At 36.5% G+C, this 16,499-nt stretch overlaps 1 protein-coding gene across 1 annotated transcript; it reads right to left on the reverse strand.

The window, feature by feature from the left end:
• Positions 1–239: 239 nt before the first annotated feature.
• On the reverse strand, positions 240–16,224 carry tmx1 (thioredoxin-related transmembrane protein 1). The gene is made up of 8 exons (XM_028821284.2): positions 15,952–16,224; positions 13,776–13,891; positions 9,709–9,754; positions 9,249–9,377; positions 8,979–9,024; positions 8,655–8,756; positions 5,417–5,483; positions 240–3,212 (listed from the first exon to the last, which is right to left on the reverse strand). The coding sequence occupies exons 1-8, from the start codon at positions 16,137–16,139 to the stop codon at positions 2,908–2,910; spliced, it is 999 nt and encodes a 332-aa protein (XP_028677117.2). The 5' UTR covers positions 16,140–16,224; the 3' UTR covers positions 240–2,907.
• Between the last annotated feature and the right edge of the window lie 275 nt (positions 16,225–16,499).

A 16,499-nucleotide genomic window follows, 5' to 3' on the forward strand; every position in this document is an offset into this window, starting at 1 on the left:
GTAGTACCTAAAACAGCTCTTGTATAATTTCCACAGATCACATTTACCTTTCTTCAGTTCCTTGTGTTTTTCCATCTTTCCTCCCTCTTCATGCGGAACATGAAACCTTCAAGTCTGGGTGAGAACAAGTGGCACTGCCTTCACATCCAAGGTATAGACCATCTGCTTGACTGGATTTGTGCTGTTCAAAGACATGCCAGGAAACACCCAATAAAAAAAAAACACAATAGATCAGGAACTCTTTCTGAAATCAGCAACTTATTTATTGGTAGTTTTACAAAAAGCTTCATCCAAAGTGCATTGCCCTCTCAGATAATAAAATAAAACAAGATTAAAACAAAACGTTATGTATATTATTTCTGGAAAATGCAATGCATGTTAACACTGTTCCTATTAAAGAGGTAAGCTCTCCATACAGGACTACCAAGAAAAACACTGATCAATTATTCTAACAATGGAAGGATCCTAAAAGCCCTGCAGGGTAGACTTGTTACATAAATACTTGTGTAAACATCAAAGTGTTCAATATAAATAAGGCCAAAAACAAGGTACTGTTATGTGTTTTCAAATGAAATCCTCCAAATTACTGTCCAACACCACCAAAAGATAAAACAGAAGCACCAGGGACATCAATCAGCAGCCAGCGTTAGGGCAGAGCAATCCACTAAATGCTCAGTGATGAAGCTGCAAATTAACTACCATATGCTGTGGGATGGAATATTTAATCCCAAACAGATACTATATAGCGTGTGCCTAAGAAATGCCATCTGGGCTTTTGGTTTATAGTGAAATAGTATGAATCAAAAGGCAAAAAAAAAAGTATCGTCAGAACTTGGCAACAACTCATTAATATAACTCTCTAACATAAACAGGCCAGGCCTGTGTTTAACTTTTTTATCCTCTTTGCAGCTGCATCCTAAATAAAGCACCATTTTAGATGGCGTTCTATAGTTATATACTGTCTGTGTTGGGTGAGAATTGACTGCTGAGCTTCATGGAGTGTCATTTTGTAAATGTGAAGCCAACAGCAGCATGGAGCCATTGAGAGGTACATCAAATGCATCTTTACTCTATCTGCTCTCAACAGAGTTTAACACGTGGAATTACAAGGCAATGCTTGTGGCCTTTCTACTTAAATAAAAGGGCATGCATTTCCTCTTCAAAGTAATTCTGTCAGCTTCCTGGCTCTCAGAACTAATTTCTTCTGAATGAGCTCCCTGGACTGCTCAGTGGGCAGGCGACCACATTGACAACGTGCCAAAAATATTTTAAAAGCCAAGCAGGTTACGCATGGTCACGGATCCCTTGTGTATTTTATTTGGCATGCCCATGCTGCAGGGTCCAGCAATTGAAAAGCTTGCAGACAGAGGCACAACTGCCGATTCTCCAGTCAACATCTTAAAAGCAGCTAGTCTGATACCTCCAAATCTCTGAAGCTAAAGGTAAAAGACAACTTGGACATACTGAATATGCAAGCTTGAGCAGGCATTCTGAACAGTGCGGAAATTATGAAAGAACATCCATGAAATCTCTGCTCTTCATTGTAGGGTTTGTGCAACAGAAACACTGCCATGAATTACTGCTTGAACATTTCCAAAAGCTTTTCTAGTTTTAAGAACATTCTAATTACTGCAAACAGTTGACACACTAAATTATGTAGATACATTCAACTTTGCAGAACAGTTTCTAGAAGAATTACCAATTTAGTCAACCTGTAACTGGAAAAATCCAGAAAATCTTCAGAAAATTTGGACAATGCTAGATGAGGCACACATATTATCCATGGAATGACATTCTATCTACAACCTGCATTCATTCTAATGTCCTACCTATAGGTCAAAAAGAGTAACACTGACAGAAAAAAATAACATTAGGAAAATGTATGTAACCTTGTTAAAAATAATTCAAGCTACTGTAGACTGGATGTGAACTTTCATTTAAATTCAGCTTCTCTACTACTGATGAATTGTACTAGTGCTGTACAGCAATACAAACAACAAACAAAGACATATGATCAGAACGAGAAATGAACAGCAAAGTAGACACTGTCTTACTACAGACATAACAAATTATATGTTAATGGGGTATTAAGCTTACAGACCACTTCCAAGGGTTCCATCCAAAGGAATTTCCTAACAGCTTTAACATGAGAAATGGCTCAGGAGCACTATGCGCACACACACACACACACACACACACACACACACACACACACACACACACACACACCCACACCCACACCTGAGTGCCTGTGGGTGAGGCCTTGGTAGGAGATGATTACGACGATTGAATTTCCCCTATTCTTTTTTAGCTGTCAAGCAACAGAAAAACACTGCTTTTCAACCAACACTCAGTAAGAATAATGAAAAAAACTTTGGACTGCCAAAAAAAGGTGTTTGATCAAAGTGCTTACCTCAATTCAAAACTATACAGCCAATGCCTTCACTATAGAGGAAAGGCTAGAAACTAGAATCATTATTAGGTTTTCTACGGGAACAGGAAAATCATCGGAAGTATAAGCTTGGTTGGCACTGATGAGATCAAGCAGTTTACATAAACAAAAAGCAAATGTGAAGAAGACAACTAGCTCTGAAGTCTTCTAAATACTATAAAGCGCTTGAATGTTTAATCTCTTCATTTGAAGCTGATAAAGGCAAGGGGCAGGGGATATTAAGGAAAAAAAATGATGATTACTTTAAATAAAAACCAAAAGCAAAAAATCTGTCTTGCTTTACTGCGCCTAACAGAAACTTTTTTCCTCTTTTCACTGGATATTGACAAAAGAATTAAAACGGTTGCTTTAACCAAAGATATAGAACATCAGTGCAAAAAGGAAGCTAAAAGAAACCAACAGATGGCTGGATGTGTTTGTTTCAGGCAAAGATGCATCTACATTCTTGAGGAGACCTAGCTGCCCTCCTGCTCAGCAGGTAACTCCTCCTCTTGCTCTCCTGAGTTAGCTGCAGTCCTCCTTCGAACAACTTTGGGTGACCTTTCTGCCTTTGAGTCAATGTCCTCTATTGATTCTGTTTCGCTTCTGTCCTTAATCCAGTCCATTTCTTTATCGTCACTTTCTTCCTCTCTGTCACTGTTCTTTAAAACTCCTCTTCGATCTTTATAATCATCCTCATCTTCCTCATCATCTTCAACATCTGCTTCCTGTTCAGCCTCTAGTCTGTTCCTTAGACGGGCCTGCTCTTGAGCGTGTCTCTCTGAAAAGAATTGAAAGCACAGTTTGGAATCTGGTACGTTATTTTTGCAGTTTATTCCTCTCTTACAGTCATACAACATTAAGAATATCTTCAGGGAATAACACACAGCCGTTGATCCCACACCTCACTGCGCTGAAAATCCCTATGTCACTCTCATTTATAGTTTTGTATCTAGCCTGTCTTTTACAATTAGACTGGTCCAGAGCTAGAACTTTTAGGTGAATGCTTTTTTAACCAAAAACGTTTATTTCACACATTTTGGATATTGCTCCTAAAAGATGGTTTCAAACAAGGGATGCACCCCATTTAAAAAATGATAGTCAACCCTTTTGATTGTATAATATTCATTAATTATTAAAAACAGACCCTCTACTTAACAGCATGGAATACGTAAGAATGAAATTCTTACATATTCCAAAGGTTTTACATATGCCTCGTGTTCAAGAATTATTTTAATTTTAGGTGAAAATGTGTCATATTGTGCCTCCTTCCTTACACTACAAAAATGAATTATTGTATTTTTATTTAGGAACAGGATCATACTGGCATATTCAGGAGTCATCTACATGCACAACTTGTTAACTGGTTGGCCAGTGGCCAAGACCACCCAGTCCATGTTTAGTATATGTCCACCATTGATAAAATACACATTATTAGCTAAAACTTGTAACGCAGCAACAAAACATACTATTGAGGTCCAATTCAGGATAGGCCACAATGTTTTGTGCATTTATTATGAATGCACACAACCACTTTGCTCAGGTCCTCGTGTCTAAAGGGCAGCGGTTAGCTTCTGAATAAGGGGGTCACCTGTACATCTGGGTAAAAAATTAGTGTTTGTAGTACCACTGGTGTAACTATCAGTCTTCATTTATGAAGTGGCACATTACTGTGATGTAACTCCTAGTACCTGGGATTTCAGCTTTTGTGTCTACTTGGTATGGATGTTAACAGTGTAGAACTCAAGATAACAGATTAGGGGCCTTGTACAAACTTTTTGTGCAACTTCTTCCGAAAGCCAGCCATTACAGTTTTCAAGGGCTAGTGCTGCAGACACGGTAGGCTGCTACAGTCCTACCTCTTGGGTGGCAAACTTATTTTGTACTGTAGATGTTCTGCTTTTGCAATTTAGCACAGTACTACACAGTCTGTAGAGAAATTTTTTGCTCTTTCGCCTAAAATGCTCCAAAACCAAGTTAGATTTGGCACACTTCATTTTCACTAAAGGTTTCTTTTCTGCTTCCAGAAGATCATTCCAAAATGATCCAGGATAAAGCTTAAATACTGCCATCAAATGTCTACTTAATTTAACATGTCTCAAAGCAAGTCTGAATCGGTTGTTGCAATGCAAGAAGACAATTAAAATATCTTTAATACTTACATTACATTAATATACTCAATCAGACTATTTCGTGTGAACCATAATGCAAGTTGCTTGAGGAAAGGTAAATCATTAACACGCCTATTTCAAATAGGGTAGATTTAACAATTAAGAAATTATTCCATGCTTTAAAGCAACAGGAACATGTGTCTAATTTACTGGTAGTAAAACAAACGCCTGACTAGGAGTTCCTTTAAAGTCAGGATACACTAAACAAAGAAAATGTGAAGAGTTGAATATATACACAAAGCCATAATAACCATGCCAGGAAAATTAATTGTACTTTGTTTCAGTGCCTTTAATAAGCTCTATATGGAACTGAAGCTTTAAAAAATAAAGGCATGCAAATCTCATTTAAGAATTCCAGGATGGTTATTTGTTTTTTTTTACACTGTTTATCTTGTTAGCTAATGAAGGTCTACAATTATAAGAATATCTATACAAATACTAGATTTATAATTTTATTTTTACAGGTAGAAGAGAGAGAAAATTAAAAAAATAGTGCTTAGAAATAGATTTGCGCATTAATATTGCCCTTGTTGGGATGAAACAGAATGTAATCTCAGACTCACATAAAACATTATGTTAAAAGTTATTTGCTTAGTCAACAGAAAGTCTTACTTTTACTGATAAGACTGTAATCAAACTTCATACATTAAAACACAAAAATAAACAATTATGAAAAAATAATAATTGTCTAAAAAAAATGTATATCTCATATTTGCACATGAGGTTAAAATGATTTTATCACTCTGTGTGGCCAAGTGTCTTTCTAAGAAAAAATTCTCAACTTACTTAAAATGAGTGAAAATGAAATTCTTACTTTGTTGATACGCTGGCACAGAATATCGATGCGTTGGGAAGACACAGTCAGCTACAAAAACCAAGATCTGCAAGAAGACAGAACCATGAGCCAGACATTAAATCTACAAAATGCATTCACAATGTTCAGCATGAAGGAAATTTTGATAAAATTAATTTTGATTTGTTTCAGTTAAGGCGAATATCTATCTTCAGACCAAAAACAATTTTCAAGAAAAACCAAGGCCACGAGAAAGCGAACTGCATATCTTACTGCATACTCTAGTGTAGCTACTGTACTAAAATACCAACTACAGCTAGTTACTGAAATAATTAAAAACAGCAGTAAAGCCTTCAACTTTTTCAGAAATCATGAAGTAGTTTTCTTATCCGGAAATTACTGCATTCCTGGCCTAATCCAGAAATATGCTAAGGACAGCTGAAAATCGGTTGGTTATATTCAAGTCAGATACAAAGTCTTATGCCAACTCTCTCAGACAAGGACTTCAAGTGCCAGCCACACTAACCAAAACCATTCCCCTGCTAAATGACATGGAGACTTTGAAGGAGCAAGCTAAAATAAGCAATATTCATACAAAATACAGTCCTTTTAATTTTTTAAAAAACTAAATGAACATTTTCAAAATGGCCCACACTAGCACAACTTAGGATATACACAGCCCACCCAGAACTACTACACATAGGGAAGTAATCAAGGCAGCACAGAAAACAAGCAGACTCTTAAGTGTTTGCTTCAGTATACAATAAACAGAAAAATACTTACAATAAGGTTTTGGAGGACAAAGTGCTGGGATAATCTGATGGGAAATTTAGTGTTCCACTACCGTGTTGGATCAACCAACAATGGTGATATTTATTTTATATTACTGCATTTATTACTGCAAATGTATTCATCATTTAGATGCAAGGCTTTTTCACTTTAATATGTAGCATATGTAAAATAACCAAGTATACTATGAAGAGCAATTGGCCAACAAAGGACTACAGAGAGTAGGGCAGAGCTCCTCTGAAAACTTACACAAACGTGAAAGAGCTACATTGCCAGCATGATTGTGAGCAGGTAGTCCAGCAGATGATAAAACTGTCACCTCAGTAAGTGGGTCAGGAACTGGAGAAATGACAAGAGGTTAGCCCTCTGACATGGAAAGCAAAAGCATAGTTATGCCTCCTGTGTTCTGGAAATACTGCTCTAGAGACCAGACAACTTAGGAGCTGCCTGTGAGACACGACACTTCAGTAGATGAGAGGTTTTAGGGAATCTGACATTATTGGGGGACACTATATCTTAAGTCTGGTCTACCTACAACTAAAGAAGAGATGATCCTGTATTCACTGATTCACGGAGTCTGAAATTCAAACAGGAGTTTTTGGTAAAGACTCATTAGGAAGAGGAAGAGACTACTCTGAAAGAGCGAGAAACAGGAGCTAAAAAGAGTGCTATTGTGTGGTATTTTGTATATGCACAAGTTACACAGCCTCCAAACTTGACAGACAGGTACATGAATTAGTGTGCGTTTCCTGAAAGCATCATAATAATAAAATCATTAATTTCAAGTGTTACACCAAAACTTCCATAATCCATGTGCTCGCCAACTCAACTTGTTAATTCTTAAACAGGCTTCCTCTTGTGCCGAATGTAAACGGCATACAGAGACTACATGAAGATTTATACTTGAGAAATCACTTTCATGTTCAAATGCATTAATGTTTTTTGTTAAATTATATTTTAGACATCAATTTATTTAGCCAATTTAAGGCATTATTTTATTTGGTTTCTCTTTAAATCAATTTAAATAATTTAAACTGCTAATAATTATAAATCTGTAAGTTGATAATATTTTTATGTTCTTTAAAGTTTGTAAAAAAATCAGTGTTCTACTGTAAGGCTGCAGCTAGATAGCTTTACTTTCACAGAGACGTCTTCTTTGTTGCAATTAGACATGAGGAAAAACAGAAAAAATACGGGATGACAAGATTAGGGGTTTGGTACATTCAGAAGGTCTGGAATAAAGAAAAGCTACCTCAAAAATATTAAAGTCTGTGCCTGTGTCTCTGATCACCACCTCACTTACACATCATTCAAATTAATTAACTTGGTTGAAACTGATACCCATTCATACGTTCAGACTTTTACAGCTTAGTCAAAAGTTGTTTGCCCCTGGAATCAATAAAGTATTTGTCTATTATTAATCAACAAAAGGTAACTAAGCCATGTGATCAATGCTCTCTCTTAGAGTTGGTCCCTGTTGTGTGCCCACTCCTTCCAGGATAAGCTCTTGAATCCTGCAATTAGATTCAATGAGTTTAAGAATTTTGTGTTATGTAATGTTAGAGTTAGCTAAACTTTACTTTGACTTGAAGTGAAAAACTGGGCATACTGCCTAGTAGTAAAACATGAGCATGATCTAACTTGCATTCCTTTTTTACAGTAATTTCTCTATAATTTTGTACGCTAATTCTTATTATGGGATGCAAATCCTCTCACGTATTCAAGATGGGAAAACAGATACTGGGGTTAAGTATAATATTGACAGGACCAGCATTATGATCAGAAAGTGTCAACATAACTAGGTCTGTGTGGGCTTTAGTTAATTTTTGATGTGCACATGTGATGTGTAGACAAATAATTATAACAAAAATTAAATAATAGATTGCAGAGAAGACTAAAAAACCAAACAACTAAAGGACTGCATGCATACTGTAGACACCAAACACAGCTTCATCACTGCTCTATTCTGCTAATCTGGGCCAAAAGAAGCACTATATCATCCTATACTAAAAGGGCACTGGAGAGAATGATCTTTTGACTGAATTAAGTCACCTTTTTTGATGGTTTATATTATAAGTCCAATAGCTCATGACTGCAATATTTCAGGATGACATAGAAATTATTGGTATTAGAAAGACAGTAATATGTAACTCAAATAAAAGTGATGTGGTTGAAACAAAATACAAAGTTTGAGTTTTTAGAAGTCATGAACTGAATAAAAAATCTGTATTCCCACAGTCCTATTTAAAACACAATTACATCTGGATAATGGAGGGCTACATAAATTAATGAAAAACTAAAAAAAAAAAAAAGATGCCTTTGTTTTAACAGTAATTTTGTAATCACTGTTTTCAAATGGCCCAGTGTCAGTTACAGACTGTATTCGTATAATAATAAAACTTTATTCTGGTTGCAAGAAACATGTATTAAATGCCCTCAGTGAATTTTATTTAGCAAACATGCCACTTACCAGTCCCAGTGTAAGTCCTGAGAAGAGGGTAACAAGAGCAAAAATGGCATAGGAGCCCCACACAGGTATACCAACATTTTCAGTCAGGTAATTGTGGCAGTGCTAAGGATTCAAACAACAGGAATAAAGAACTAATCCAAAGACAGTTACTATGAAGAGATTTTTCTTTTAATTAATTACAATATTTCTCTAACCCACACCATTAAAAATGTTTCCACTCCATAATATTAGGTAAAATTAAATGTTTCCTGATCTACTTTCAACATATTCAAAATTTCCTATACTGGAAAAAAAATGTTGAGATAAGAAAAGGAAAATAATTACCCTAATAAACATGGAGAGCTTGAAAAGTCCAGACATAACATTCATCCTATAAAGAATGATATGGGAAAATAAGGTAGAAGTTATTTACTAATATTGTGAGATGGTCTTGTTAGAGAGAGGATACTTTTCTATGGACAGAAAGACTAGAAATAAGGCAGATTATTATTATGGTTTGTAGGCAGATGTTCACAACATTGAGATAATGGGGAAAAGTAAGCTGGTCTCTATGTGAAACCTAGGTGAAAAAAGAGCTGCTGCTGTCATACTCACGCTAAAGAGGAAGGTCCAAACCATGAAGACACTGGCTTGATCTCCTGCCATTTCTTTTCGTCAATAAAATTTATGAAGTCATTCTTGGTTCTGCTACCTTGGTACTTCCTAAAGGCACCATCCTTACAACTGTAACAAAGATAAAGAACACCATACAGTTTTTTTTTTTATCTCATAACCAAAGCTTAGCATTCTGGTACTTAATATAACTGCAGCATCATGCCAGACTAGGATTACCCACCTACTGCATTTCACTAACAGTAATCAGCATTATCTCAACAATCCTACTACTGAGCCATCATTCTTTAAAACCTAAACCACCAGAAATTCTGCCAGAATTTTGCCAAGTATTACTGTCTGGATATCAAAAGGATGATTACCTACCTGAAGGATCGCTTTTGCAGTTATCTACTCTACCTCCTAACTTGTTGCCAAGCCAAAAGAAAAAAGTACAACTTACTGATAAATGGTTGGAAGAGCGGTGATAACAAATCGGCCACTTAGACCTACAGAGAAAGCAGGAACTATTTTAAGAACTGGTAAAAATGATAAGTAGACTAACCAAATCAGGCACAATAGCTTATAAGTTCATAACTGTCAAAGAGAAACAAAACTCATCTGTGTTCTGCACAATTTACAGATTTGTTTGGTTCTAATTTGTACAGTACATAAATTTGTTCACTTTTATTAAAGCACAACTTAACATATTAGTAATGCAACATTCAATCAAGTATACTAAACATAAAAACAAAAAACGAAAATGAGTCATGCCACCTGAAGTTACCCATATACTTGTCTATTTTTATAACACAATGATCTCAGGAAATGGTATCCAAAAAAAAACAGACCATGAATATAAATGTTTCATAAACTCCCTTTGAATTTGAGTGAAAAAAAATTATGATTATGACACATTAACATTCAACTTATGCTTATTAAGCACACCTTAACTTGTGAGCGCATTGGGCCATATATTAAATAAAACTGTACGTATATGGATACAGTTGCAAGAAAAAAATAATCTGTAAACCTTTTGGATATCTAGATTAGTTATAAATCACAATAAAACAGCAACATATTCTGCTTAAATGAATAAAACAGAACAACTGTACTGCTACCTGTCAACAACATTTATTTATATAGCACATTTTCATACAAATGATGTAGCTCAAAGTGCTTAAGTCAAGACTCAGAACATTTTAATAAATTCATAGACAAGGCCAAAAAAGTATTTAGTAACTGGTAGAACGTCTGTAGCAGCAATAACTACTTAAACGTCACCTGTATCTGCTTATCAGACTTGAATTTTAGAGCATTCCTCCTTACGAAGCAGTCTCGCTTTGACATTTCTGCAATAACATGCATTAACAGTTCTCTTCAGGTCAACACAGCATCCTAATTTGGCCGAGGTCTGGACTCTGACTTGGCCATTACTGAATATAAATATTCTTATGTTTAAGCCATTCTGTTATCCAGGTTATGCTCTTGTTGCATCACGTAACTTTTATTCAGCCAACTGACCACGTCCCAATATTCTCCTGTACAATTTCTTAAATCAAATTTTCAGCTCTTTGTTCCCTCAATAAGAGTTCAACTTTTGTCTCATCCAAACACAGAACACTGTCTCGGAAATGTTGTGGAACATTTACATCATTTTTGTAAACTTGAGACATGGAGTAATGTTTTTATTGGAGTACAGTTATTTCCTCTGTGGTGTTTTTCCATGACCACCATTTGTGTTCAGTGTTTTGTCTTATAGTGAAAGCAAGAACATAGATTTTTGGCAAGTTCAAGAGATTTCTGTAAGTCTCCTCTGCTTCTACCCAAGGATTCTTTCTCACTTACTCAGTATTGAACTTTACTCTCCTGTGGTGAATTTTTACAGGACGCCACCGGCAGCAGAAAGTAGCAATAGTACTGTGCTTCCAACATTTGCAGACAATTTATCTAACTCTGAACTGATAAACTTCTGTCATTTAGAAATTTTTTTGTAGCCCTGGTGGTCTGATATTTCATTGTTCACATGAACAGATCTTTCTTCTGAAGAGCAGACTCTTCAAGTAACCAAACTTTACTAGCTCTTTTTTGTTATAAGGCAGGGCATCTTTAGCTTTTGGAGAAGTAATTTGCCTAGAGGTTTGAAGACTTTTTCTGGCCTGAAGTGTGAAATGATTTATTTAGTACTGACTAGAAGTACAATTGTATGTTACTAGTTTAAGGAGTTTAAGCAGATACTGTTAATCTATCTTTGCAACTTAGCTGAAGATTCAAACACATTTTAATAACCAGAAATCCAATTCTAAAGAGTTCCAAAAATTTGCTTGCCACGGTACACAAATGCTGTGGTGGGTTGGCACCCTGCCCGGGATTGGTTCCCTGCCTTGTGCCCTGTGTTGGCTGGGATTGGCTCCAGCAGACCCCTGTGACCCTGTGTTCGGATTCAGCGGGTTGGAAAATGGATGGATGGATGGTACACAAATGCACACAAATTATGTATTTTAGTTTATATTTCAACTGTTCAATTTCAGTCCCATTCTGAAATGTAATGTTTCTACAGGCAAACACTAACAATGTCATATACAGAGGACATCTAAATAAAGACCAATCAAATTTGGTGATGCATGCATTCTAGAGCCTGTGATGTCTGTGATTAAAAGAGCAAATTAAGAGTGCCAACTAAGAACATGATTAACATTCAAGAAATCATCATCATCAATCATCATCATCATCTCTGGTTTAACAAATATTTTCTGGGTTTACCCATTGCCCCCTAAACCTTTTTCCTCCACTTTAACTATTATCCAAGCCAACTCTTACATAAAATTAAGTTTTTATGTCTGTCACTGCCTCATAAATGGCATTTCTTGTTGTTTTTTTTAGAATTTCTATGAATATCATTTAAGTGCTTTGCAGTGAAAGAATCCAAGTTTTTTTGGTTTCTCTTAGTGTTTAATATGCTCCAGTAAAGTAACTTTTTCATTACAAAAACCACTTTTTATTGAACATTTTACAAGCACAGAACTATAGTTCAATTGTTTACATACAGTGTGAGAAAGGTAAGTTAACAGCCTGACACAAGGCCACATAAGTTCAAGTTTTTTGTTATGTGCTCACAGTGTTATGAGATTTTTGCTTGCATGTTTTCCACAATCTAGCAGCACAATTATATAAATAGACAGTAAACACAAACATTGAATACAACACCAAACATGAAATGCCCAGTTCAGAGCCTTCTCTCCCTCACTCACACACACAAATAAATAAAATGGTACACAAACACACCCACTAGGACTGTTTATGCAGTAGTGGGAAAGGTTAATTTACCAGCATTGTGGAGCCTTATAACCCTAGATCTAGTGATACAAGTGCTCATGGTCCTGTACCTTATACTAAAACAGAGGAGGAGCAAAGTGTCTTAGGCAGAATTGCTGAGGTATCCTCTTTAATAAAATCCCTTTGTGCATCCAGGTGTCCGTGTGTGTGTGTGTGTCTTCTGGTGAAGTGCGCATGTGCAGGGCACGGTGCGATGCGCGATATTACTGGCAGAGAAAGTTAGAGGCGTTTTATGGAAATACAAACCAGTATTACTGTGAGAGGAAATTAAAGGTATACAATACAGTGACGCATATTACAGCCACATACAAGCCAGTATTACTGTCAGAGGAGATTAAAGGCATATTACCGACGCGCATGCCTGTATTACCGCCAGAGAAAATTAAAGGTACATTACGGACGTACAAGCCAGCGGACGTACAAGACAGTATTACTGTCACAGAAAATTAAAGACACACAATACACGGCGGCAGCCCACGAAGAACGGTCAGCTCAGCAAGTAAACATCAACAAAAGAAAGGCTGAAAGAAAGAAAAATACGACCAACAAAAAGAATGAGGTCAAAGTCCCTTGCCATTTAATATAGACTGTTCCTACTAATGTTTATGCACTACTGTTCTAGCGCCCGTTATTGTAACGGGCTAAATGACTAGTTTAATAATATTGATTGAGTATGTCCTGAATAGAAAGGAGCTTTTCTACGGCAATATTATAAGCCATTTTCATGACCCGCTATAGCACTTTGAAGTCTTGGGCTGAGTAGGTGCTATACCAAGATTTTAAGAATACAGCAAGGACCTATAGAAGTCGGTGAGCAGAGATGGAGACACCTATGCTTTCCACTGGTGTAGGAAGAAGTAAAAGTGGAGGTTAAATCTTCCTGAAGAGAGGCAAGTCGTGCTACATTTGCACTCACATGAACTCATTAGTCACAACATCCCAGTTTGATATAGACAATAGTATGATCTGCCTCCTGAAGTCTATAACCAATAAGGAAGAAATTTCTTTTTTGTCATCACAGTGTCAGAAGGCAAATTTCATCTCTGTCAGGCAATTCAACGTTGTTACTGACCATAGCCACAAAAGTGGTGTTATCAACAAATTTAAGGGCATAGGTAGAGCTTTTGTCGGTGTGCCAAAATCCCAGTCAATATAATGAGTTAACAAGCTACCCCAGTTCATCATGTAGCATACCTGGTTGCTCGGTAACATCCACTTTGGCAATATTCACATCCAAATCCTCCCCCCACTCTGCAAAGTCAGCCCATTCTTTCTGAAGTTGCTGGCAAGCAGGGCACCATGGAGCATAGCTGAACAATAAATAACATTTTTGCCAAAAAACAAATGAGGAAAGAGAGACAAAAAAAGAGCAAAAATAAATTTAAATCATATTACATATTCTGAAAAAGTCTAAATACATTTATCTTACACAGTCAGGCTATACTGGCAAAGCCAAAAAAAAAAATAATAGATTCTCCACTGGCACCAGCAGTTTAAAGACTCCAGACATTTTGGTAGATAAGAATGCAAACTATTTTTTAATTGGATATTCTCTAATAAAGTAATGCTGATTATCTGAATCTACATTGATACACAATGCCTTAATGCTTGAATTTATACTTGCATTCCACCTAAAAACTTATTACAGCTTTCTACGCCAGAACTCAGTGAAGAGTGCTATATAGAAATAAACTGAACTGAGCTGAATTGACTTTATTCTTTTCTGAGACCTGAACATTACAACGAGACAACTTAATCATTCCAGAACTTAACAAAGTGGTAAGAAACAGAAGAAATTCTGTATATCTAGCAGAATATTTATTTTAAGTATAATTAACACATAATCTTCTTTTCTTAGATCAATAAAGATCTTATTTAACTTTCTCTGCACAGTAAAAAATAACAGCATATGAACTCACTAAAAACAAGTTGCTAACTGAAATGCACTATTGATTGCATACTTTAAAATTTCAAAATACTTAACACACTTTATATTAATTTTAAGGTCTCTAACTATGAGACTCTTACAGGTTCATTTAAGATAAAAGTAGTAAGCATGCAATATAGAACGAGTTATTTTGTTTAATTCTTGCAAAATTAAACTAAAAGGTACTAAAACAAAATGGTTCTTAGGGACACCAAATTGCTGTCCAAAACTTGGGTATCATTTGAGTGGAGTTTGCATGTTGCCCTCAGGTGATGCTGCTTTCCTCCCAGAACTCAAAGATATTTTGTGAGGTTCACTGCCAACCTTAAACTGGCATTGCATTAGTAGCCGAGTGCATATACTGAAGGTGGACATGCCATGTGACTGACAAGCATTCAGCCTAGATTTCGATCCTACCAGGTTAGATCCCAGCTAGCACGGTTGCAGAGCTTATAGTCTTTAGTGTAAAACCCACAAGTGCAGTAAACGCAGCTGAAGATTATATATATATATATATATATATATCAGTGAGGCACAGTGGTTAAGACTTTGGATTTCAAACCCTGAGGATGTGGGTTCAAATATCACTACTCACAATGTGTGACCATAAGCATGTCACTTCACCTGCATGTGCTCCAGATGGGGGAAAAAAAATTAACCAATTGTATTTCAAATGCTGCAAGTCACCTTGGATAAAGGCTTCAGCCAAATAAGTAAATGTCATTTCTATATTTGGTTATTATAAAATGTACGTGATTTTACATTTTTACTACTGCATAACTGGCTAATGTCTTTATCCAAAACTACATACAAGGTCAGGATATGTTACAATTTACATTTTTTCAGATAAAGTACAGTCAGATGAAGTTAGTAGCCAAAGATGTCAAACAATAAATCTAGACGGGGTTTGACATCCTTATGGTGTGCCATCCAGTGCCCCAGTCATTGCAACCCACCGCAGTAGATGGGATAGGCTCCAACACTCCCCGCGACCCTGTGGAGGTCATAGTGGGTTTGAAAATAATTAACTTTTTAATGCATCTTTTATATAAAGCACTGTGTAACTTTACTCTTTGTTAGAAAAGCAGAAAGTGAAATTAGATGTAAATGCAACGGTTGCATTTGGAGGAGACGACCACATCAGCAGTACTGTCTTTGCAAATCCGAATCCTAAAAGACAATCATTGACAAGTCCTGCCACTGTAAGTAAAAATAAAACTATAAATGAACCCTTACATAGTGCAAGCATCTACACAATAGGAAATGAACCGTTCTCTACGTGCTTGCACGTAAGGAACACTAGGCCAAAAGACAGAGCATCTAAGTGTGTAAACCTTGCAAAACACAAAAAGAAAGGTCTGTATTACATCTGTCGCCTCTGCCTGTCAGCACCTCTACTGTCCAGCTCGATCTTTTTTCCGTTTACTCGCCCGCCACACTTACAATTCAATCATCCACTCCCCTTCCAAGATATCTTTCCAGTTATTGTCCGTAATGGCCCGTATGTGATGCTCCTTAACTTCTACCAGTAACGGCCAGCTTAAGAGAACAGTGAAGATCAGCAGAAGCGGCACAGAACTCCGTGGACCACACATCATTTCAGGTAACATGACTCGCTTCCGTCTCTTCATCTGCTCACGCTGCAGCCCGCTGTTAACAGCGCTCGCTTCCGTCTTCCCATCGCTCCTTTCGGTTACGGAAGGTCGCTATTGCAGCAATCCCATGGATCAGTTCGTCAGTTGTCACTTCTCTTCCAGCTACTGGCTATGAGGAATGTGTCTTTACAGTAAATCTTTTGTTACATGTTGTCTTTTTGTGAAGTAATTTAGTTGCAGTATGTAATGAGCTGTCGCTAGGCCCTGCAAGCTTTACAATAAGTTATGTTATAACCTTTTATAAAGCAAAGTTGTCCAACTCGAATCCATAGAGCTGTAATTTTTTGTTCCTGCTGTTTAAATATTGACCAATTACTTCTGCTAACGGAACAGCCT

Source organism: Erpetoichthys calabaricus, chromosome 16, assembly GCF_900747795.2.
Source record: "Erpetoichthys calabaricus chromosome 16, fErpCal1.3, whole genome shotgun sequence".
NCBI classification, from domain to species: Eukaryota; Metazoa; Chordata; class Cladistia; order Polypteriformes; family Polypteridae; genus Erpetoichthys; species Erpetoichthys calabaricus.